The 25,032-nt window shown below is 30.7% G+C and overlaps 2 protein-coding genes across 7 annotated transcripts; one reads left to right on the top strand and one right to left on the bottom strand.

The window, feature by feature from the left end:
• Positions 1-1,271: 1,271 nt before the first annotated feature.
• LOC113392629 (uncharacterized) lies at positions 1,272-16,958 on the bottom strand. 6 transcript variants are annotated; one of them, XM_026629145.2, is made up of 18 exons: positions 16,795-16,958; positions 16,193-16,454; positions 11,223-11,354; positions 10,824-11,020; positions 10,448-10,589; positions 10,160-10,253; positions 8,521-8,700; positions 8,067-8,231; positions 7,267-7,432; positions 6,775-6,921; positions 6,130-6,345; positions 5,583-5,817; positions 5,373-5,507; positions 4,875-4,994; positions 4,318-4,507; positions 3,560-3,796; positions 2,328-2,516; positions 1,272-1,643 (listed from the first exon to the last, which is right to left on the bottom strand). In XM_026629145.2, exons 3-18 carry the CDS (start codon positions 11,351-11,353, stop codon positions 1,473-1,475), a joined length of 2,715 nt encoding a protein of 904 aa, XP_026484930.2. In that variant the 5' UTR covers position 11,354; positions 16,193-16,454; positions 16,795-16,958; the 3' UTR covers positions 1,272-1,472. The 6 variants fall into 6 exon arrangements, with proteins under 6 accessions (XP_026484930.2, XP_026484931.2, XP_026484932.2 ...); XM_026629146.2 differs by having other exon boundaries at positions 16,790-16,940; XM_026629147.2 differs by having other exon boundaries at positions 16,193-16,354; positions 16,795-16,935.
• LOC113392680 (GTP:AMP phosphotransferase AK3, mitochondrial) lies at positions 11,898-14,078 on the top strand. Its single transcript, XM_026629221.2, has one exon. The coding sequence runs from the start codon at positions 12,309-12,311 to the stop codon at positions 12,960-12,962; it is 654 nt and encodes a 217-aa protein (XP_026485006.2). The 5' UTR covers positions 11,898-12,308; the 3' UTR covers positions 12,963-14,078.
• Positions 16,959-25,032: the final 8,074 nt, after the last annotated feature.

The following is a 25,032-nucleotide window of genomic DNA, read 5'->3' as shown; positions in this document are numbered from 1 at the left end:
TAACACAGTTTCAATGTATATCATTTATTAAAGATAGTACTAACATGCCCGTTTGTTTGATATTGTTTTACAACTACATAAATTAATGTCATTATTTCGATGGTTTTATCTTAAAAAATTGACGATTATTTCAATGAATTCATTGATGGTGTTACAAATGATACATTTCTCATTTATAACTTAAAGCGAATATTGAGGTGATAGTGAAATAATTTGAAAACACTCTTTAGAAGAGGGTGTGGATGTAGGTCATGGAGGTTTATTAAAATGTCTTAAAATTAGGTTAAAGTACGTGTATTAAAGTTTTATTTATAGTATTTTTTTAACAAGTTAATTATTTTAAATAACTTCATAAAAATCCTACGATATAAATCGTTACACGCAATTGTACTTATTATTTGTACAAAAATATTAAATTCCAATTATTATATTGCTTTTAAGTAGTTTTTATTTTAATCTACTTCAAATTGCACAAACATCGTATAAATAAGCCACAGCTGCCATAATCACATAATTAGTATTTTATATTATGTATTCTAAATTTTTTTATAATTATATAGCTATGATATTCGAAATAAATGCATCGAAAGATGTAATTATTTATCATATTGAGCTCAGGTATAGCAGGCGAAAACATTAAAATGTACATGGCTCACTGCTGCTAAGGTCTCCTCTACTCTCAAGTTGTTGAACTTTGCTGTATCAAGACTCTCAGCTTGGTTGATGAATACCTATATATCATCGGACACGTAGGTTTCCTCGTGATGATTTATTTCATCGCGGAACCCGAGATGGATATTAATCTATCTGGGTTTCCGCGATGAAAAAATATATTTCTTTACGCGGTCGAATTATAAACTCAAATAAATTAAGAAAATGAAAACTAAACACGTGGTCGCCAGAACCCGCGATCATCGGCTAAGATTTACGTTCTTATAACTGAGCTTTTTCCGCTCTACTATGTCTGTATAATTTGTAAAAATTATATACAAAAACTCTTGACGACAGACAAAAATATTTAAAATATAAATACTATAAACATTCATTCACACTTAGCAAAAGTAATCAAATTCGTGATTAAAACGTCATTAAAGTGTAATTCAGTAGATTTTGTAAGAATTAAAAATTATTCTCACATTAAATAAAATGGAGAATATTTAAATCTTTCTGTTTATTTTTAATTTAATCATGAGTAAAATGATAATGGTTTTTATTAAGAAATTTATAATTTTGGACGTTTTTACTGTTTTTGGAGTGGTTTTTTTACAAATATTACTGAAATGTCTATTAAGAATTTGTAACTATATGCTCAAAGATATTTGTTTTATAATCTGAGCTATTGCTAACAATAATTTAAATACTTAAATCTGTCAAAAACAAACGGATATCTTAAAAAAACATTGTGGACAATCACAGTGTAATATTACAATATAAAATGCCGATGCAATATATCTGAAATTAAAAACGACAACTCAAAAATTATCCGGAACTTTTTCGATACCGATTAGTTCATCGAAGAGTGTATGATTATCGGGAATGACGTGCGGCTCGTGTAGCGTTTGCCGCGAAAATTTAAGCACTGCTCGTGACAGCTGACCGACTGTCCATTTCCTATCTGTGAGTACTCTTACTAATGTGTCCAGCTGAAAAGTGAAAAATCAATTCATTAAAATTTATTGTTTCTTAGATAAAATGTAAAGATTTAATATATATAAGTGTAGTACCATTTTAGAATCCAGACTAAATGCAAATTCTTTTAAAGCCACTTGCCAAAAGAGCGTAGTACATTTTTTTTACAAGACAGTTTCAGTCACATAAAGATGGATGTTATAATCTTTTTTGCGTAATGGCTGCGCAATAAAATGATGTTTTTTTAAAACTGAGGCATTTTTGTATCGATTTTAGATTACAATTTATAAAACGGATATTCAGGGACCTGTTACATAAAAAAATCAAAACATGGTTAAGATTCGTAGTCATAAAGCTTGAAAGACTCTCTCAGGATGTCAATTTCTTGATTTTTGTTAAAAGGATGATATTTTTTAAAATTATTTACAAATCTTTTTTTTTTTTATTTTTCCGATTAGGTACCCCCATCAATTGGCCTATCGCCCATTGCCGGCTTGACGTTGATTTCTGGGACAACCTGTATATATTTATACTGTTGTGTGTACATATTATTTTCATAGTACAAGTATAGCCTAGTGCAATCAATGTTTAGGGTGTAAAATTATAAACAGTTATTATATTTTTTTGCCAGTCGATTCAGCGATCAAACTCAATTAATGAGTTTGTCTCTGTTCAGGAAACAATAAGTACCTCCTTACCTTGAATAATTTATCATTCCCGAATGTATAATAAATGAGAGCTGGCACGCCAGCCACACTGGCAGACAACCACTGTAGCAGTAGTTTGAGCTGTGGATGTCCTCGCTGCCGCCGCCCGCAGCCCCAGTTGCCCGTAGCTATGGGACGACACGACCCGCCCGTTACTATCTTATGAGCCAGTTGGTTTAGCTGGAAAAATTACAGTAACATCTCGTTACTTTAAAACTATGTTTATGTACAAATTTCGTTATTATATTTTTATTGTGTAATTATTAATTTATTGCTTATGATAAATTTAAAAGTTAACAATAGCTTTGGATGAAAGTTAACAACATTCATTTTAACTCTTTTTTTTTCATACCGTTCATTTTAAAATAATCATCTTGTATTTCAAGATCTACTGAATTATTTTTGAGTAAGGTAACTAAGCAGTTATGTCGTTATTTTCTAGCTTAGTAACTCACCGCAAAGTATTTCTTACAGTTATATTTATTACAACATAGGTAATTGTTTATAACATTTTAAACTTAAAACGATTTCAAACTTTTTCTTAAATACCTAGTTTTTGAAATATAATTAAGTCAATTTAATTCGTAGATGTAAAACACAACCAGATTTTTTATATGGAAAGATTACTATTTACTAAATCAATAATTGATGAAATTTACATTGGTAATATTGCAATCATACGTTATTTTTGTTGGTGATTAAAAGAGTAATGAGTAAACATTCCAGGTCATATAATTTTAGTTCATTTATTTTTAGTTCTTTTATCTAAAACTATTTTTTAAAATCTTCTCTTCTTTTGAAAAAGGCAAAGGTATTATTTTCCCTGCCTTCAAAGTAGATAGCCCATTTTAATAAAATATCAAATAATTATTAAAGACACAAATCAAACATATTTCTAAATATTAAATATAATTATCAATGTGATAAATACAAAAAATAAAATGTGAATAAACACACATTTGAAGTTAAAAGAGAAAGAAACGTGAACACCATATGTGTAACGTGACACATATTTGTTAGATTGTTTAAAGATAATTTATATGTCTAGCATTTTATATATATAGCGCTTAGGATATTTATAAAGTAGTAATTGTTATAAGTAATAAATTTTCGAGTCATGCTACATAGGTTCCACACACACCAAGCGAGTGCATTCAAGCTATGGTTAGTATATGTATAGAAGAGATCTATTTCAAGAATTAGCGACAGGCAGACTGTCTGACCTTTGGTTTCTTTATTTTAATCGTGACTGGTTCGCATTCGACCGTTTCTTCTATCGTTTCGACTATCATGTTTACTACCCAATTTAGTTTTTTCTTTCTGTTAATCGGGTTCGACACTTGCGTCGAACAAGTTTCGGTTGAGGAGCCGATGGACCTCGGCTCGTTATCATTCTCTGTTTTGTTGTTTATACTCGTGTCTAATAAATCTTCTGGTATCGATTCTTTTACTTTACGTTTCTGTCAAAACATTATACTGTGTGGGCATTATTGGTAGAGGCAGATATCATCAGTATTCATTTAGTAATTATAATTTTGTTTTTCACTCGTATGTGATGGACCAAGTTTTTCTAATGTAATTTTCTTAATAATATGCATATGCTATTTAATATTATAAGAAATGGTTTAAGCAAATTTATTATTTATAGCTGTTCGATTACTTTATGATTTACCATGGTTTTAAAAAAAGCAAATATTTAACATTTACCTACACAATTCATTAGTTAAAACCAGTGTCCTCAAAATTTTCGTATGTTGTGTATTGGTGTCTGTACTGTACAAGTTATTAAGTGGCTTAATTTAATTCAAAATTTGAAAAGGAGTTAATATATATTTTAACAAGAAACGACTATCTGTAGCTATTTGGAAAATTCATTAATAACATGTACAAGAAGATCGCTGGTTCAAACTTTAGAGGCGTTAGTCCAATAATAACACCGTCGTGCCTATTTAATATATTACAATACAAGTCTGATGCATACCAGATGCGCGGCTAGACGGTGCCGATGTCGCGCGAGTTCGAGCGAGAGGGAGCGCGCCGCGAGAGCGAGACGGCGCGGCGCGCTGCGCTCACGCGAATCTCGGCCGTACAGCTCCGCCGCGTCCGCGCCGTCGCCCACGCCGCTCGCCATCGATTCGCTCAGCGTTCGTTTCAAAAGTGACCCAGCGAATCTGTAATTTCAAATAATTATATCTGCCGTATTTTCCTAACTCATTAAATTGTTCTCTTAATACCATTTTTATATCATAAGAACTCTTCATTCTCTCATGATCTCAGTGTAAAACTCATATTTAAGGGATCATTATTTCTAAAACATAGTGCATGCCTTCAATGATAAATTAATCAGCATGGAAATAAAAGTTTTTAAAATAAGTAATTAGTTTTAAAAAATATATCATTTCATATATTGTTCTTCGTAGCGCATGGAATTTACTTGTCTTGACTGACTTGTCGCATCATGGTTAGAACCATTAGAACAACGATCCAAGTTAAATGATAACATAAACACACTAAAACAGACATATATATGAAACTTACCTAATCACAGCCAAATCTCGGGAATCCAATTCCCTATTTTTATTTTCGGAGCTATCGTTATCCCCAATGGGATCATTCAGCCACTGGTTGAATTGTTCGTAAACTTCTTCTAATTCTGAACTGAAAAAATATGGCGAAAATCTGATCATCAACCTTATAGGTGGAGTAGTAAAGTAAAGCATTAAACAATATGTACAGGTGATAGGGTTTTATGCAAAATAATTGTCTTTAACGTTCACTCATTATTTCTACCTCGAACATTCTACATCACTGTGTTTGAAGAGAGGGTGCTTAATTACAAGATAGTTTTTTAAAAAAAATATGATATTTCTTACTGTCAGAATGAGCCAAATCACCAAAAACTTAAAATTGTCTATGTTAAATCTCACTGACTTTGTTTAGTTCTATATACTTAATAGAAGAAGGCTATGTATGAGTAGATTCTATGCCGGAAAATCCTGTTATAATAATTACTTATATCGATAAATAAATACTTACGTATATTCGGTACTGAAGCTGTACTTAGAACTGTTTCCAGTCTCTTTCCTGGAAAGAAGTCGAGGTGGCCTGTTGCCATTTTCCATATTTTCTTTCTCTGTCAACACGAATCCGACGGAACCACCTCGTTTTACCCTAAATTGAAGACACAGTCAGTAAATCTATCATCTTCAAAGTAAATATCTATAATCTTTTGTGCTTAAAATATACCTGATATCATTGTCGTTAACTTCAGCTCCAGATATGCTGATACCGACAGCATAACTAGAACTGTCAGTGGACCAGTCCCCAGTGGTGCTCGTGGTGCAAGAGTTTTCAGCTTCCCTTCGGAGAGCTTCCCTCAGTCTGTCAGCGAAACTAATTCTTCTTTCCTCGGTGGAAAGTTCTTTGGAATATTGGAATGAATTTGGACGTGCACTTTCCCCTCTACCCTCATCTTCGCTACCTGTAATCAATGATAAATGAACAAAAAATCAATAATGATTTGAGTAGAACCTAACTTAATTATTATTTATTACATCTGAGATGCCACATACTATAGATCATAGATGTTATTTGAATAAAAGAACTAGCAACACTGACTTTTTTGTGCTTAATTTGTGTTTATAATTCAACTCGTAATCTTGAAATCCGACGCCAGTGTCTCTAGCGTCATGTAAATGAAGTTTAAGTGTTTATAGAAAGTAAAATTTGAATAGTTTTACAGCTTTTACTAGATAACGATACATTTAATTTGTAAGTTTATTAGTCCACTCACCATAATCGAAGCTATCATTGGCACTGTGGAATTCATCGTCACTTGAGTTGCAGCTCGAGTAGAGACTGTCTTCCTGTGTGTCGAGATTAGGGTGTGCGGTCCGGGTGACAGGTAGACACTCTCCGGAAGAACCTAGCACGATGAACCTGCCTCGTCGGTTGTTTAAAGTGCCAGCGTCAGGTGATAACCAGCATTTACGTTTTTGTAACTCTACACCTGCAAATATGATTAGTATCAAGTACAAATTACAAGATATTTAACGTATTTAATGTAAACCTAGTATATTCCTTTAATTTTAATAACATTTAAATTTAATAGTAAATGTTTTAATATAGCGTTACTTCAATATTTTTTTTTAAATACATACTGTGTTTTCTCAAATAAAAATAAATGGAATGGTCCGACTTGATGGACCATAGTCCAGGATCGGAGGTTCAAAAGTTAAGCATAATTGAGTTTTCATGTCTTTAAATAGTGTTTATAACTTATATCGTGTAGGTAATGGCGAAGGAAAACCCGTATTTGTCGAGTTAAGTGAAGAAATGAGTTCTAAGATTTCCTTAAAAGGAGAATAGGCCTTAACCAAACAGCGGACATCGTATTTTCCTTTTACTTTAAATAATCTCGCTAAAAGGTTTCGCTCACTTGGATCATTCAAGTTTAGTTCTGTAGCGGTATAGTGTTGCGGCGAAGGACTTCTGCTGCTTATACTATTTATCGTACTTGATGAAGACGCCTGCTTTATCATAACCGTTGTTTCAACTTCTGGTGGTGTTTGACTGAACGATTCGCCTTTAAATATAAACATGGGAATTAATTGAATAAAATAGAGATAGATGGACCGTTTAAGGTCATGTGAATGAATGGTTATATAGTTGTGTTAAAAATGAGTTTGTTTGCGAATGTTGAGTTTTTATTTTATATGGCGTTTTTAACAATTTACTGAAAATTGTATTTCACTAAATTTTATCATTAACTGTAATATTTTTTCTATCGTATTATAGATGCTTTATTTTCTAAAATTTACAGTCTATAGTTTCGGGTATGGTTAGGAATGGGTGCGTATCTTATGTCGTTAGAATATACTGTATTTTTACGATTTTATATTGTAATATAAAATATTATAAACTGACTTACCAATAGGTGATAGTCGTCTTTCATGTTTTTGAGAATCGCGACATTTCATAGGAGTTTGCTGGAAAGCTAATAGACTTTTGTTCAGCTCTCGAAGTACATTGTCTTCTTCCCATTGACCAAGAGGCATCGCGCTGTAGTCCTCAGCGTCCATAAGGCAAACTGTAACCTGAAGGTATAGATTAGATAAAAATGAGGTAATTAATTATGTTTGACGTTTGATATTAGGTGTAAACTCCTTAGTATTTAATCCCTACGGCGACACTTTCGTTTGTGGTACACTAACACAAACTGTATTTATTTAGATAAAAATATTCATAAAATTTTGTTCTCGAAGCCTTCTTAAAGCATGTTTCGTGCATTTTTTTGCTTTGACCACTCGTGAGCACTCTATTCTATGTCTGTTAAATGTTATCGAAAAAAAATGTTGTATATACTAAAAAATAATTCATGCTTCAGTCATGTAATGCATGTCATGGAGAAATTGGAGTATGTTAATGAAGATCGTATTTCAACCCTCTTCTTTACCGTTGAGAAATCAACATAGAGAATATGATTCACATAAAGTACAATAGCTTGTTAAAAGTGTTGTGACTAATCAACAAATTACGTATTACTTATTGATTCTCAATATCGTTCGAGACCATTATTTAGTCCCGTTAGGGTTGTACATAACACATGTGATTGCCCCTTTCTCAATAAATCCGTTATCTAATGTACAATTTTGAAATTTCTGGTTTTTTTTCATTTTTATATTGATAATTATAGTATATTAAATTATATATTATAATGATTACACTTACCGTTTTTGGTTCATCGAGTAGTTCTACGTTATTCTTCTGTCGCTTGTCACTTATTCTGCTAAACATTCTAACTCCTTCTACTTTTAAAACTTCGTTGTCTTCGAGAGCCTCAACGGAAAGCATGACAGGCAGCAGCTCCGGCATCATGAACATTGAAAGGGATTCCTAAAAAAATGAGTATAAATTTAGCGATGAAGGTTTTCTGACATGTATAAAATTAATAATGAAATTTCTCTATTGTTAGAATGTATGAAAACGCTGGTAGTAACGTTGTGAAAGCCTGCTTTGGGAATTATTCTACCTTATTACTGGCTGTGTCCCGCTTAAAGGAGTCAGGAGTCAGTGTTTTTACGAACACAAGGGTCATAACATAAGTGACGGTTAAGGTATATTTTTTCTGTATGTACTGTACTATCAACTTTTTAATATTCATAAGTCAATCTGTAAGTCACACCTGTGATTCCCCATCGAGAAGTGCTTCACCACCAATACGGCTGGAAGCGAAGCAAACCCTTAATGCTTCATCGTTTTCGCAGCGCTCGGGTCGCCCTTCGTGCCTCACCAACAACTTACACAAGGGAAGCGTACATTCCAACCAGTCTTCTATTGTCAGCCATTGCTTTGATGTCATTACCTGGATATAGAAGATAGGAATGATTCATTTTATTTTCGAAATTCGAATTTACGATTGTAGCCGTCAAAAAATTCAAGGCTGCAGATGATGTTCTTTTTTTTTTAATGTAATATTATGTGTAATGTTAAGTCAAGTTGTAAAATATCTGGGGTTCAACACGTGCAGTGCAACAGTGTGCATGTTCTGTTATTTCACAATTCTGAATATGATTTTTAATGTTGATTAGCGACTCTATCTATCAACCGATCAGTTGAATTAATATGTAATTGTTTCCACTATGAGTTCTATTTTTTCTTTCTAACATTATGCGCGCTATCAATTCTTCTCATCGTATTTTTAGCCATTCACTACAGCGGATAGTTGAGTACTCAGCGAATATTATTATGCTCAAGTATATGCGTAAACATAACTCTCTAATCCGTTACTCTTATAGTCTGATATACCGGAAATCCGACTACTGGAGGTAAAGGCGTAGGTCACAGGACTTAATGTGCTTATGAAGGCAACTTCTTACTTCTGAGATTTTTTGATAGAAACGACTTTTGTTGACCCGGTCCGAAAGTCGGTGTAGGTAAATGCTAACCACAAACCCGACAAGAATTGTCTTAAAGAAATTTAGGAGTTTATTATTAATGTTAATGAGAGTTAAGAATGTAATGAATCTCAAGTTGTAATGATTACCTAGAAATTGCTATATGTAAAAACTGGTAACATGCCAAATTCTATTTACGTTGGCTAATGGATTGAAATATTGTATATTAAGAAATTTATGAAAGCTAACAATTTTCCCTGACTTCGCACGGGCCACTAGTCGTATAATCCAGAGACGTAATTGATAAAATACTATTTAAAATATTATTATTAGCATGTCAAAGTATTCTGAAAATTATTTTTGAAGCAACTGAAAAAAATGATGTATTGCTCATTGCAAGTTCGACTTTATAGTTTCAATTGAAGGACGTTTTGTTACTGATGATTGATATGTTTCGATTATGAAAGTGTAATATAAAGTAAAGGTGAATCGATTTAGTCCAATCAATAAGGGTCCAAATTGTTAAATTATTCCAGTTTATCTTTTTCAATAAACCTGACATGGATTTTCTGATTGATACATCGATTGTCGTAGATGCGTCATATAATTTGCATTTAAGCAATATATTCATACAACATTTCAGAAATAAAAATACTATGATTGATATACTCATTAGATTCAAAATATAAAAAAAAATCATTTACAAAATATTCGTTTCTATCAAACTACTTATATTTCTATATTTAAGTCTCTACGTAATTTCTGGTTTGTATCAAGTAAAAAAAAAAACATATAATATTTCACTACTGATAAAACATGATATCTATGGTCAAGAGTGGTATAATCGAATAAAGTCAATAACAAATTGTCAGTAAAAGCTAATATGGATCATAATAATTGGACAGCTAATCGTGCAGATACAATTACCTGTCTACTTAATTTAATGGATCCTTCGTTGCTATTTTTATCTAGCCATTCGAAGTAATGAAGCAAGCTTTTTAATTTATTTCTTTGCGATTTTCTGTAACAAAAAAAAAACAAATATTTTTTTATAACCATATATGAAATGTTATAATTATTGTACAACTTCTCAATCCGTATACACGACAAAGGTGAAAATTTAGGTATCGTAACATATGTTTAAGTACGTACCTAAACGTACGTACGTATGTTAAAGAATTATTACAGCTTAAGATTTTAATGCATACAACGTACCTGTGTAAATTTTTAAAAAAATGCGTAAAGTTGAAGTCTTGCAGCGTTGGATGTGATTTGAGCGTGCGTTTTGGAAAAGTAGAGAAGAAAGCGTGAGCAACGAGTGAAGAAAGGAAATTATAATCGAGTTCAGTCACATCACCTGAAAAAAAAACAAGTACTATTAAGTGGAATATCGGTCCCACCAATGCTGAATGCACAGAACGTTGAACGTAAAAAAGGCCTTATTATCTTATTTTGTGAACTGTTGTTTTTTTTTATGGTATACAATTGAGATAACACATGAACAACTCTATAAATTGGTATTAGAATTTATCAACAAAAAATTGCCAAGAATTCAATAAGCAATACCTATAATTAATTTGTTTTTTCTTACTTTGTTGTTGTAAACTAAACATGAGTCCTTTCGGTGGGCGCCATCTTTTAAGATGTAGTGCTTTGTTCACCATGATACGTATTGTATTGTCTAAAAAGTTCCGCCTTTCCTCCTCTGTCATCTCTTCTTCTATAAATTCTTCAAGCCCCTTCATAAGTTCTGGATCTTTGATGTCGTCATCTGGATCTATCCCTATACTATGATACGGAAATATAACAACTGAATATTATAAATTTAATTAATAATAATTAAGCATAACAAATACAATTAAAACCTTATATTTATATAACATTAAATATATAAACAAAATAAAATATTTTATATCTATGACAACATCTGCAACTGTAGACGAATAATTATTATACGAATATCTATTAATGTTATAAGTTGCGACCTTACTTGCACATATCGTGAATTTTAAGCATGCTGCCCATTAGTTTTGCCGGCGAGGAAGCCACGAGTAAATGTTTGAGGTGGCGTTGCACAGAAGTCCACCATGGCAGGTCGCAAGGTAACATAACAAGCGCCATTCTATAAATAAAATAAATAGGTACCTATTTTTATATTTTGACGAAGAAAAATTTTCGATACTTTTATGAGTTAACGTTATAAACGAATGAGTGTTTCAAAAACATAAAAAATTTTGAAGAACTGCAAACATACATATAGTAATTTTCAAATTATAAATTTTAATCAAAATATTGGTAATTTTTTAAATTAACATGGTTATTTTTATTACTATAAGTATTTAATACGGGATATCTCGTGAACAAGACATTCGTAGATAATGTCGAGATATCAAGCTCCATCAAATAAAAATAAAAAATATGGTAAATGTCCCCTTTTAAATACTTGTGGTAATATTAGTAATTTTCTCAAATTAGAGCCTAATATTTAATCGTCAATAACGGAATAGTATGAAAGACGTCAATAATTTAGATGATTTTTATTTTTTAATATTAATAGAAATAGGTTAAAACAAAACATATCTAAAATAATTTTAACCGAGTGCCATCTTGTGAACGCATTTCCCTCGCCGTATGACATTTGGCCGGCTTCAATAATAGCTGTCAGTTGTGTAATCTGACACTCCTGACAGACAAATCTCAGTTGTGATTCTAATGTTGTTTGTATAAATATTGTAGTTCTTATTTTTATTTATTTATATACATTTATTATATTTTTTTTTACAAACATACTTTAAGTAATGTTTTAAGCTGAAACTATTAAGCTTATATATATTAATAATGTAGTAAACCGTTAAAATTACAAACGCAATACTTATCAGAAACGGAATGATAAGGTAATTTTTAATTATTTTTATCAAAATGACGTAGGTTTTTGTTGGGAAGAGTATATTAATAATATTGATACAGTTTATTAGTGCGGACGTAAGCGAGGCCAACGTAGATAGCAAGGTAACAATATTTATTCATCGTATCAAAGTACGCGAATCAAAGGTCGCTTAGTAGTTTCCACGCGAAAATGACTATTAGGGCGAAGATATTAAAAACCTTAATATTAGGCGCTCCGGCATCAGGAAAAGGTACGATTTCTTCAAGAATTGTGAAAAAATATAATGTGGAACATGTATCCAGTGGTGATAAGTTAAGAGATCACATTGAAAAACAAACTGAATTAGGGAAGGAAGTAAAAAAATACCTTAATGAAGGGAAACTTGTACCTGACGATGTAATAATTAAGTTTATGATTACGGAATTGAAGAAAGTGGAAAGTAAACCCTGGCTTCTAGATGGTTTTCCTAGGACAGTGGCTCAGGCCAATGCTCTTTGGAAAGTTCAACCGGTTGATCTAGTCTTGAATTTAGTTGTGCCATTTGAAGTTATTATTGATAGAGTGAAAAATCGGTGGGTTCATTTGCCTTCGGGAAGAGTTTATAATATAGGATTCAATACACCGAAAGTGATGGGTAAAGATGATGTAACCGGTGAAGATTTGATTCAGCGTCCAGATGATAAACCAGAAGCTGTGCAAAAAAGATTGCAAATATATGAGAGTGTAACTCGACCAGTAATAACCTTTTATAAAGAAAAAGGAATTCTCAAAGAATTTGAAGGGCGGACATCTGATGAAATCTGGCCCAAAGTGACAGCTTATTTAGATCCTATTTTAAAATAGTTTTAGAATAATTTTGACCAAAATATTAAAACTGTTTTACAAATATTTTGTATCATATTAAAATGTAGCACAAAACTATTCAAAAAAAGCACATGTTCCTTAAATAATCTCATTTTTTAACAAGAGGCTCTCTGCATTATATCTGAATAAATGTATTCTATTTACAACTATAAAAAACATAAAATATTTGACAATAATCATAAACATCTTGAAATCATTCAGTCACAAATACTTCATTTAGAAAACTTTTATATTGTTTTATAATCTGTTCTGTTTACATAATGGTCTTCCATTTTAAAATGTTTGTACTTAAAATTGTTTTTTTACCCACTATACACAAGTTGAGCTGTTTTATAGTTATTTATAGTTATTTTTGTAATTTATATTTAAATATAAGAAATATTGACATGTCACTCTTTGTAAAATTGGTGATGCAAATTTTTTATAACCATGACAAATCATTTTATACATATTAAGTATGGAACAAGAAGCATATCTCAAAGATGTAGCATTAATAAGTTATAAATTTATGATCAACAAATATTATTTTAATGATAAGAGGTATTATCTTTACATATATTGTTTTATGCTATAGTATAACTAAGGAATTGGCATATAATTATTATGATTCTAGTCATCATATTATTTGTTACAACTTCTAGAATAAAGGAACATACATGCAACGAAATTTGATTGTTTTTATAGTTGTATTTCCTATAAATGTGGATTTTTATTATTAACTAATGATAGAAAAATAATGACATAACAATTTATGGGTTTGTGCAATTTTTGTAATCAATAATATCCTTAATACACTGTAAAAGTTTTAGATTATATTTGTACTGGTTTATAATGATTTTGTTTTAGAATTTTGTTATGGGTGAAAGTCAATTTAGTGATATTTATAAATAGTAAAACTAGCACAAGATAAGGTACCTGTTGGTAAATGTTATTATTATATATTATTTTTTGTTAGGTTTGTATTATGATAAATGGTTTGCTTAGTTAATTATGTCCAATGTTATGACGTCCGCTGGTATTCCAAAATTGAATTTATTATAGATATGTAATGGTTTACAATATTTGCTTTTGATTGTTGTTATTGTATTATTAAAATTATTAATGAAATTTTTATTGTTTTTTTTTATATAAAAAATGAGGTTGGTCCTTCTTGGTGGGATACAAATTAAATGAATAGGCTTAAAGTATGGATTTTTCCAGTGTACAGTCGTCAGTACAAGTTTGTCTTAGTCGATCTTTTTTGTTTTTCAAAAGAAGAGCGAAACGTATGCTAAATGTTACATGCTAATTGCGATATAAATAACTATGTAATTATATTTATTATAATCGCTATATCTTTGTAACAAGCCTACTTTAAATACTTATAATAAGATTTTGAATATTGGTTGTGAGTGGTTTAATTAAGCATTTAAAATAGACAAGACTTGTCCATTTAAAACTTTAGTCTTTGACCTATATTACCTACATAGTATATTGGTACTTTTTTAAATACATTTATCGTGCTATTTGTTTATTTTTTTTTACAACTTACAATGGCGTAGGTATTAGTAATATTTTACATTTATTTCGTGTGTAAGTACCTACTTTGGAAAATATTTTTTTATTTAAAATGAAGTGAAGCGAGGGTTTTAATTTCTATAGTGGGATAACAAGGTTAAGTGGGGTATGACATGGAGGGCTTGGCTTGCACATTTTATTTTATAATATTACATTTTTATTTTTAAAAAGAATTCCGCTCTTGGTAACACCTCCGATGTATTTTTAAAGAGCAAAGTGGAAGACTGATGTAAAGGTTTTTCTATTTTTTCTCAACTCTAGATTATTTATTATGTGACTGAAATATATAAATAATTTACTGATATCAATGACATGAAAGCTTAATAATTAAAAATAATTTATTTGAATTACTATAATCGATCTCGATGGATTTTAATGCAGTTGTAGGTAATCATTACATAGTATAAAACAAAGTCGGCGTCTGTCGCTGTGTTTAGATCTTTAAAATTACACAATGGATTTTGATGCGGTTTTTTTAATAGATAGATAGATTCAAGAGGATGATTTATATGTATAATACATGCACAATATAGTAGATAAACACTGATAATTTTAAAAGTTTCCAAAGTGATGTCGTAAATAAACACATTTTTTGCGCTTACATTGCAAATGCTGGCTCAACGCTACGAGATAGATCAAAATAATGTACTACAGTATTGTACACCTTAAAAAGGTCTTCAAAAAAAGTCCGCGATGGTGTATCCTTTACTTTTTACGAGAAATAATGGCTTATTTTCAAAGCGATTTTAAGCAATACAGCATTAATCTTTATCTAATTAAGTTCCTTAAATACATTATGTATTTAATATAGATCAAATTGTTAATTTAAATGAATATTTTCGAAGATATTACAGATTAAAAACTCTAAATTCTGTCTAACGACAGAAAAACTGTGAACCATGAACGTTGTAAGACATTCTGTAGTATATTTAGTGACAGCATTGCACCCGTGTTTTACATTTCTTTATCTGCATTTAGGCCTATACTATTTTGTATAAGTCTAAAATAAAATTAATATTCGTATTTTAAAACTCGTCCAATGGCTATATAATAGTGAGGTACTTTTTAATATTTTGCCACTTTGAACCTCTGTAAAACGCAAAAATATTTTTTTGTTACGTCTGTATCTTAATGTCACAAACGAAATCTAGAATTTAAATTTTAATGGCTGTTATATATTTTAAGACCATCTTTTCAGAAACATAGAAATCAGTATAGATTTTAATTTTATTGTACTGTACAGTCTTTATCATTATTATTTATTTAAATTTGAAAATTACTACAAGTGCAAGTGTGAGTACAAGAATAAAAACTTTAAATAAAATTTAACAATAAGTTCAGATCTAAATTCGATCTAATTTTTTCACTGCAGGTCATGAACTTGTCAGAATATTTTTTTTTAAAGAGGACTTATTAGTATGATAATATAGTATTCTATTGGTATATTTATAATTTCCACAGCGGTATGTCAATGACATCGATGTCGTCACGTGTAGCCGAACAAGGAAAGTGTGTCAGTGTAACTCGGTGTAAAATCAAATGAAATCAGATAATACGTATTTATCCTAACTGCTTAAATTATTTTTCTTCTATAATAATAACATATATAATTTATAACTTTAATTAACAGCTTAAACGTATGGATTACTCACTTTTCAGCGTGTGCGTCGTTATAATTTAAGTTTAGTCACTGCACTATAACAACATCGGGAGACACTGTCGCTTCGCGACTATCGGTATTTTTTTCGCACTTTTTTCATTGTCTGCACAGGAGTCCATCTATTTTCCTTTGCAAAGATTGCCTTATAACTTTTCTATAGACAGAAATAGTATGAGTAGTGAAAACGAGAGCCGGTTGCGGGCGACGCGAGCGCGCGAACCCAGACTATTTTTAGCAGCTTTCGTGCATTGGCGCTGAAATTAGATTGTAAATAAAAATGTTGAGATAAAAGGAATCCCCTTTGAATACTTTTGATAATTCATCTTGTTAGTATCAATAATAATAACAAGTATTTTATTTTTTACTGTTATTGCTTGCCAGTGTCCACTAGAAATTATCCTGGAAATCCATGAAACGAAGTGGTTTCATTTATTATTCTTCGTTTAATCTCATTTATGTTTATAAGATAAAACCAAGTGAATTTTCATCTAAGCGTTAATTTATATTTAAATATAATTATATTTAAATATAATAACACTCAGAATAAATATTTATATTTTAATCATTAAAAAAAAAACAAAAATCTTACTGTACCACTGATACAACGCTGCAAAAAGTTTATAGGTTATATTTTCGGCGTACATAGAGAAAATAGTGAACGCGTCGTGCAATTTAGTTGTCGGTACGGACCGTACTGACGCCGACTTTCACTGTGGGGCGACTACCCTGATCGGTTGTCGCACCCTCCACCCGCGCAAGTGACGTCATTGGCGTCGCGTCACGACCTACGACGCCGTACGTCCGAAGCTCAATACCCCATCCCCGCGACCTCGTGAAATGCCGTGAAACTTCGAACACGTTATGTAAAATAAAATATGTAAGTATGCCCTACGTCAGTAAATACGTCATTTTCAAACTCTTTATAAAAACAATATTCAGTCACAGATCTCTTTTTTTTACCTCAGGATAGTAATTTATAAACATTTTATTTAACATAAAATTAAAGGCGAAATTAAGTGAATTGTTCTAATCATTATTTTAGCAGTGTTTTTGTTCATAAATTGAGTATAGTTTTTTGTTAAGACTTTAAAATTAAATTATGAACGGAAAGTTGAATTTCAGAAAGGGAGAGCATAATAATATGCACAGCGCATGCGCTTACCCCCACAAACACGTCTCTGATTGCAATGTCTGTTAACTACACTTTTAAATAGCTGTGTTTGTAAATATTCCTCAACGTTTCTGATATCCTGGTAACTGTACCGCCCGTGGAAAATTGTTGCCGCCCTATGGAACGCTGTTGGGCGGGATAGGGCGGAGCGGATAATCACTGAAAAATACTTAAATATCTAACTTCTTCAGAAACGGTAATTATATTTCAAAAGTATTTAATATATATATATTAAATATATTTATTTTTTCTTATTTTTTAATATTTTAATACTTTTTACACATTTGATGAAAATTCGTTATCTTTTTCGAAAAGAGTTTTAGTGTACATCTATAAGTATAATGTACATACATTTTATTGAAAAAAATGCGTCAACTTTCGATGATCATGTTATGTATATAATATAAATATTATGCTTAAAAATAAAAGAATAGTTTTTCGACAAAATTAAAATTCTAAGATTTACCTGACCGACTTCACCCTTGAACCGATTTCGATGATTATATTTTTTAAGTTAAGCTTCAAGGTTCTTATCTAAATTTCATTGGTCTCTAATATTTAAGTCTAGACGCACATACAAATTGACTGTCATTGTAACTTACTTAATTAGATGATTTATTTATAATATATAAAATAATTCTTATAATAAGCTTAAGTCTATTTTTGTATTCCAAATCTATTTAAGGTTTCTTTGTTCCTCGCTAAATCTAATAAAGTCTATTTTACTATTTCGTCCTTCTGTCTCGGTATGAAGCCCTAGTATTACCGCCACGTGTCTGCCGACAGCGCTGTTACCTTTGGGAAGGTAACGTGTGTAAGTTATATGGTATTTATTGTCAGTTAATGTATGTTTGTATGTGTATGTACATACACACATTCAAACTGTAGATATATATTACTTAGGTAATATATTATATATATAAATGGGTAAAATTAAGGTTTTTACCGCATGATTATTTTTAAACTAAGAGAAGTAAGTAATTAAATAAGCGATTTTTCGTCTGGAATAGAGAGAGCAAGAAACTACTCACACCACGCTTTTTAAGATACATATATAATATTATAATATATTTTAATCAGATTGCTTTAAATGTATTATATTTTGTAACTATTAAATAAACTAAACTAACGTATGAAGAAAGACATGCTGTTGTTCAGTTTTTTAGAGGTTTTCGAGATTGTGAATCTACATATAAAGTTTTCGTACATTATTTATAGTTTTGGCAGTTTTAGATTGCTAGCCAAACTGGCTGTCTCGTAAGCCAATCGATTCAGGTGCTTAAGTGCGTTCGAACCGATAATTTTCTTGCTGACTTCTTTGATATAAGTTATTATAAAAAAAAAAACATTAAATACAATAATATATATATTATGAACTAAATTATAATATATAATATTAATCTGTTTAGTCGTTTTTTGTCTGAATCCGGTAAAAAACAAACTAACATACAAATTAAACTTACCTCTTTATAATATTAGACAATTGGTAAGATGAACAACTTTACTTGCTGCTGTAAAAAACAAACTTTATTATTAATCACTTGGCGATAGGTATGACATTAGTCAAAATGCAAATATATGAAAAGAAATCGATAAGATATCACTTCATTCGCAATAGAATCCTACAGAAAGAAAATCGTTTCTGAATCGGGGTTTGTTATTTTCAAAATAAAAGTTATACACTTACTTATTGACTGTAAGATTAAAAACCGGTTCGGCAAAGTAAATATCCTGACTTGAGTGGTACCGGCAAAGAAACTCGAAGGATTTTTTGTGTTTGTTGGAATTTTTGTGGATTTTTGTATTTTTTGTGTCAGTGAATGTTTACATAGTATTCAATTTAACAAAGACAAAGCCAGAAAGAAGGCTATCGTTTCATTCCCCAGGTTGTGCAAAATCGAGGATCTAAACGGTTAGCCGGCAATTTAGGGACATCTCAACTGATCAAAGTTACAACTGCAAAAAGTTATCTGTAACCTTGAGATACTCAGGATTTAATATTTAGATTTAGGTATGGCGGGAGGAGAAATAGCAAATGGACTTTGAATTTCTAGTATGGAGTAACCACTAAAATTTATTCGGGTGTGTAGATCAGGGTATGAATTTGTATCCAAGTTTCTGTTTCACGGACAAGTTGAAGTTGTTCCAAAATATTCAAATAAAATCAAATCAAATTAAGTTTATTCAATTAAACTTCACAACGAAGCGTTTTTAAATCGTCAATATTAAAATACTACCACCGTTTCAGAAAGCAGCCACCAGCGAGAAGAAACGGCAAAAATAAACAGATTAACAATGCTGTTTTTTTACAATAATTAGTGTCCTGTGATGGAACCCGAGCCTAAATCCAGGCGTTTTTTTCTAAAAAGTACTCTTTTAATGAATACTAAGACTTATTTATTAATTTAGTCTTAATAAACTTTTTTTATTTCGTAAATGGTAAATTGGTTACATTTTCCGGTATCTTATTATATATGCATATACCATTGCCCAAAAACGTTCTCACGCATCATAAATGTGTTCAACAAATGCTATACCGGCATCAGTAGTCCAGCGACCTTTAGTAAAAACCAAACTGTTGAGAATACAATAGCTTATTCGAGTTAAAGTATAACAACAATTGATTAAGCATGATTTTTTCAAAAAATTTACTTAGGTAATACTGGCAAAATAGAAATCGGTCTATAATTGTTTGGGTCATTTTTATCACCGGACTTAAATAATGGGATTACTTTACTTAATTTTAATAGATCTGGAAAAATACCGGATAGTATACATTTATTAAAGATGATAGCTAAACAAGGAGCCAAGTCGACAATTACGTTGTTAATAATTGTAACTGATAGATCCCATAGATCACTGGTTTTTATTAAAACTTAATGTTTTAAATTTTTTTAATACATCGTGCGGAGTTATACTCTCAAAAGGCGTCATTGGGTGACGCATTAAGTCCTTTAGTAGTATTCAAAGGAATATTAGAGAAATATTCTTCGAATTGGTTGGCCACATCTAAATCTTCACTTACAATATTCCCTTTTATATTAAGGGTTAATTACCCTGCATCAAACTTCATTCTGCCTGTCTCTGAACTTATAATATCCCAAGTAGTTTTCATTTTATTTATTTTAAAATTCTATTTTTAATATGCAACGAACGAGTTGTTTGACAAACTTGTTTAAATAACTTGGAATATTTTTTAACAAAATTGAGAAATTTATAATTAAGATTATATTTCTTAAGTTCATATAGCTCATATAATTTATTTCGACTTATATAGATACCGGTACCCAGTCTGAGAACTGTATTTGATCGAAGAATTCGGATTAGTTTTTCATTTGGCAACATGCAGTAGGTAGGACAAGTTTCAATGTATATCTAGAAGACGAATTTCTTATCTGTTTTTTCCTTCATGACATTTAATTTATTTATAGTATATAAGTCCTAGAGAGACTGGAGGTCCTATTCTGCGGTCTTTATCCATTAAGGAAAAAGAAAAAGTAATCTATAGGAGAGTCATTTTGTATGTTTAAAAGGTCTCTAGAAATAAAAGTTCAGATACCTTCAGAATTTTATTCAATTATAATTTGTAATACTGACGGACTATATAGTCTTGGTAAAAGTTAATGCGATTATATTGTACATTTTATGCTCGTAGCGTTGTAGAATCGTAGCACTTGCATAAAGTAACTGCGATATTCTTATATTTATGTATCCCTGGTATAATCGACCTCTGAGGCAGCTGCGTCACCCCTGTCTAGAGAAAATCTTTTCAGTTAAGGTCACGTTAAATGTCAAAGGTTGTTGTGTTTATAAAGGTTGAAGTTGGTTGGTTATACATGTATGCATAAGGGCTAGAAAAAAACAAATACTAATATAATAAGTAGTAAATTGATAAATCACAAAGAGATTTAAAAGCTTTTTCTGCGATATCATGGTTTGATGAAATTACTTTTTTGTTCAGTTTATATTTTTTAAATCTTTTTTATTAATAGACTCAGGAAGAACTTAAGCCCAACTTGTACCCGTTAGCATTCTTTGGTGACCCCTTGTACCAGGACATTATAAGCAAACAGAGATTGCAGACTCAGTGAAACTCACCCTCCAATATGAAAAGATCTTACGTATTTCTTTGTAGTAAAGTAATTTTTTATTATTATTTGGTAAAATATTGACTATTAATGGGGCCATCTAATTGTATTTTGTCGCATTGACTCAATATACGGTAAAAGATATTTTCATTTTAAATAAGCGAAAAAGATTGTTGGTCTTTGATTTATTTAAAAAAAAAAGTTTCCTAGTATAAATAACCAGTAGGATGGTCTACACCATAAGAAGCTTTAAATAGGCTTTTCCATTATTTACTATCTGTATCTATTTACTTTTTTTTATCACGTTTACTATTTATGCATTATTTATCTAAAATTAATATGAATTATATTAAAATTGGTATAAATAAAGTGGAAATAAACTCAAACAAGTCTTTAATAAGACATAGAAGCTGCTAGTTCACAATTTATATCTCAACTACATTTCAGTTATAATATATCTATAGAGAATATTCGTTTGATTTATGTGTACTACTCCACCCTCACACTCACCCACACCCTCACCCTCCCAACACCACTGATAGTTCGTAGCAACTATTTACACCTATTCGCAGTTCTGCTACCCTATTGAAGCACACTAACTTACGCGGGGCGCCGCGTTTGATATCGAGCTTTGAGCGTCGGTATACTCTCGTACATTTTATGCTTCCCTAGTATTTTCGTAGCTAAGGTGTTACGTCACCATGGAAATTTCGTACTCGTATTCAGCTTCCGTAGCTACGCCGCTACGAAGGCTATAATACTTACGTAGCGTGTAGACGCGTAGACAGTGCATACTAATTCTAAATACTAAGTCTAGTTTGTAAAAAAAAACAGTAAATAGTATTTATTATAAATATAAAGTTATTTAGAGGAAGTAGATAGTTTCATTTGTAAGTAAAGTAAGCAAGTTCAGATTTTCATACGAACAAAACAACATTTACAATAATTAGTATTACTTGCTTTAATGAAATACACGATGAATTAATACATACTCTACCAGTAGAGAAAATAATCTTAACGACATATAAATTGTGTTTATTTGTAGACTATTATATACTAATGTTTTTTCTTCTTAGCGTTTACTATGAATTACTTTTAAGGCTACCTTCAAGAAGAAATTTAAATAAAGTAAAATTCTATTGTATAATTTAAATAATAACCTGTTAAATGGCTTGTTAAATATCAACCCCATATTTATTAAGTTTACTAATAAGAATTGTATTCAGTAAAAGAATTAAATATTTTTTATTTCATCATATTACCCCTATTATATCTACGTATATTTCGAACTTTCATGAAACTAAGAAGTTCTACTTTGCTCGTCTAGGTAGATACCACTGGCTTATGAGTTATTGTGTAGCCCATCGTTATTATTTTGATTTCTTATGGTTCGGTTTAAAGGGTGAGTGAGCCAGTGTAATTACATAACAAAGGGTGACAGCCACTAGGGACAAAACATCTTAGTTGCCATGGGCGGCGCCATTCACTGTGTAGGGAATCCACTACGTAGCTACGAGATGGTTTGCTATTAGCTCGTCTATATTTTTAGTTTTTAATTATAAACAATAAATTTAGATCTAAAGAGTATTTACTCCATTTTTTTGTTGTTTGAATGTTTTACAAAGTCGGTCTGGGTAAAAAAAATATATATTCTCAAGTTATAATTATGTTAAGGTCGATGTTATTTAACTTGAATAAATATCGCAAAATCCTTAAAATGTTTAATTGTAAATTTGTAATATATACCTACATGCACAATGTATTACCGTTTAGCGTTATACTCCCACGCCTGATCTATATATAAACAAGTGCTTTATTAACGAATCTATCAACCTCAACCAGGTTTATTTATTTACTGATTAACTTATAAGGGTTCAGAACCTATCTTTTTTTGTTAAGGAATTTTCAACACCATTGTAAAGCAATATAATACTCACGTGTTTCGGAAATCGCGTATAACGTTTCGTATTCCTGTTCCCTCGGATTATAAGTGTAAGGAAGTAGATGGTTTCTAATTACATAGTTGTAAACTATTTCCTATACAGGCTACTCTTAAACGGCTCGAGATAGCCCACGAAATTAAAAAAATATATATTTAAATTAATTCATAAATCAATAATAGTCTTTTGTAATTTTATCTTTTATTATATAAATATAAATGTTTGATTTTGTTTGTATTCTCTGTGGTTATGCAATATTTAATATTGATATGAACTACTAACATTCCATACACCATTCCAGGCGTTCATGATTTGCACATTAATTATTTTTAATTGTTATTTGTGTAATTAGGGCCTTAATGTTAATAATTATTATAAAAATAAATGTTTAAAAAAAAAACTGTGTTCACTTATTGTTTATACTTGCGTGAAGTTTTCTGGTGTAATACCATCAAGTAGGTGGCGTTCGATTCATATCGACATAAAAAATAAGTTATAAAAAAATTATAATCATGGAAACGTATGCCTATCTTATTTTTATTATGCTAAGTCTGTCCATAGAGGCATTGTCAAAAAAAAAACATATTTCTGATACTCTAACTGGAATCCCGTTGGAACTGAAACAGCGTAATATTTTTTTGCAGTAACATGTATCAAAATGAGTCTATTACAGTGAAATTGCTTATGATAAAGAAATAAAAAGTATAATTCTTAAAAATGATACATTTTCATATACCAATGTATAGATTGTTTCTAGTTTAAGCATGCCGTGATAGATATCATGACATAACATTTTAACGTCTTTAGTGGCCAAAAACACCTAATGTTATTTTATTCTTAGAACCTTTGTTTGTGGTTATCTATGTATTTATTGAATAATTTATACTTTAATTGAAGTTTTGTAAAAACCATTTTAAAATAAGCAATATAAAATGAGTTAGTTGCGCTCTGAACTTCTGATCACTTAGATTCATTCAACCTCGAACAAAACTACGACGAATGACGTCATTGGTCGCTCCAACTGACATTTGCGTCACAGCTTCCATTTTTTAAGAAGTTAGTTTATTTAATATTCGCGCTATATATAAAATATATTTTTTTAGATTAATATTAAATAACAAACGTATTCGTTATTAATGATAAAAAAGTATGTACTTTCATGACATATTTATTCTTATTATCATAAGTATCATATCAATACAAGTGTTTGCGTACCCACACATAGAAACTAAATCAATAAAGTTATAAAGAGTCTAATCGGCGGCGATCAATGAACACCCTCCGTGACGTCAGTGGATAGTATTGATTTTAGTCCACCCCATATTCTAACGTTTCTGATATCCTAGTACCTAAGTATGCCGAGAAAAGCTTTAGGAAAACTTAGCTCTCTCTCTATGAGAAGAAAATCTGAGAAAACTTTATGTATCAAATTATTTAATATGCGAAAGTTAAGGAGCGTTTATTAGATTTTATGTTATATTTGAAACAAGTATGAATGAATTCGTTTTTGTTTTGTTATGAAGTGGTGTTATTATGATAGGGGACTGTCAAACAGTTAATAATGTTTATGGAGGAAGTATTCAAGCGTAACTAGCAAATTACCAGTCCAGTGGTATTTTCAATTGAGCGAGTG

The sequence above is a fragment of the Vanessa tameamea genome, chromosome 5 (genome assembly GCF_037043105.1).
Source record: "Vanessa tameamea isolate UH-Manoa-2023 chromosome 5, ilVanTame1 primary haplotype, whole genome shotgun sequence".
NCBI classification, from domain to species: domain Eukaryota; kingdom Metazoa; phylum Arthropoda; class Insecta; order Lepidoptera; family Nymphalidae; genus Vanessa; species Vanessa tameamea.
Note: the sequence above shows the minus strand (reverse complement) of the source record. Positions and strands in the feature narration are given on the sequence as shown.

Bases quoted from the DNA above. Each gene is read 5' to 3' on its own strand.
- LOC113392680 (XM_026629221.2), top strand. From the start codon at position 12,309: ATGACTATTAGGGCGAAGATATTAAAAACCTTAATATTAGGCGCTCCG.
- LOC113392629 (XM_026629145.2), bottom strand. From the start codon at position 11,353: ATGGCGCTTGTTATGTTACCTTGCGACCTGCCATGGTGGACTTCTGTG. The intron at 10,590-10,823 runs GTAAGAAAAAAC...TTTTTTTTTCAG, and splicing joins GTTTAGTTTACAACAACAAA to GTGATGTGACTGAACTCGAT. The intron at 1,644-2,327 runs GTAAGGAGGTAC...TTCACTTTTCAG, and splicing joins GGAATGATAAATTATTCAAG to CTGGACACATTAGTAAGAGT.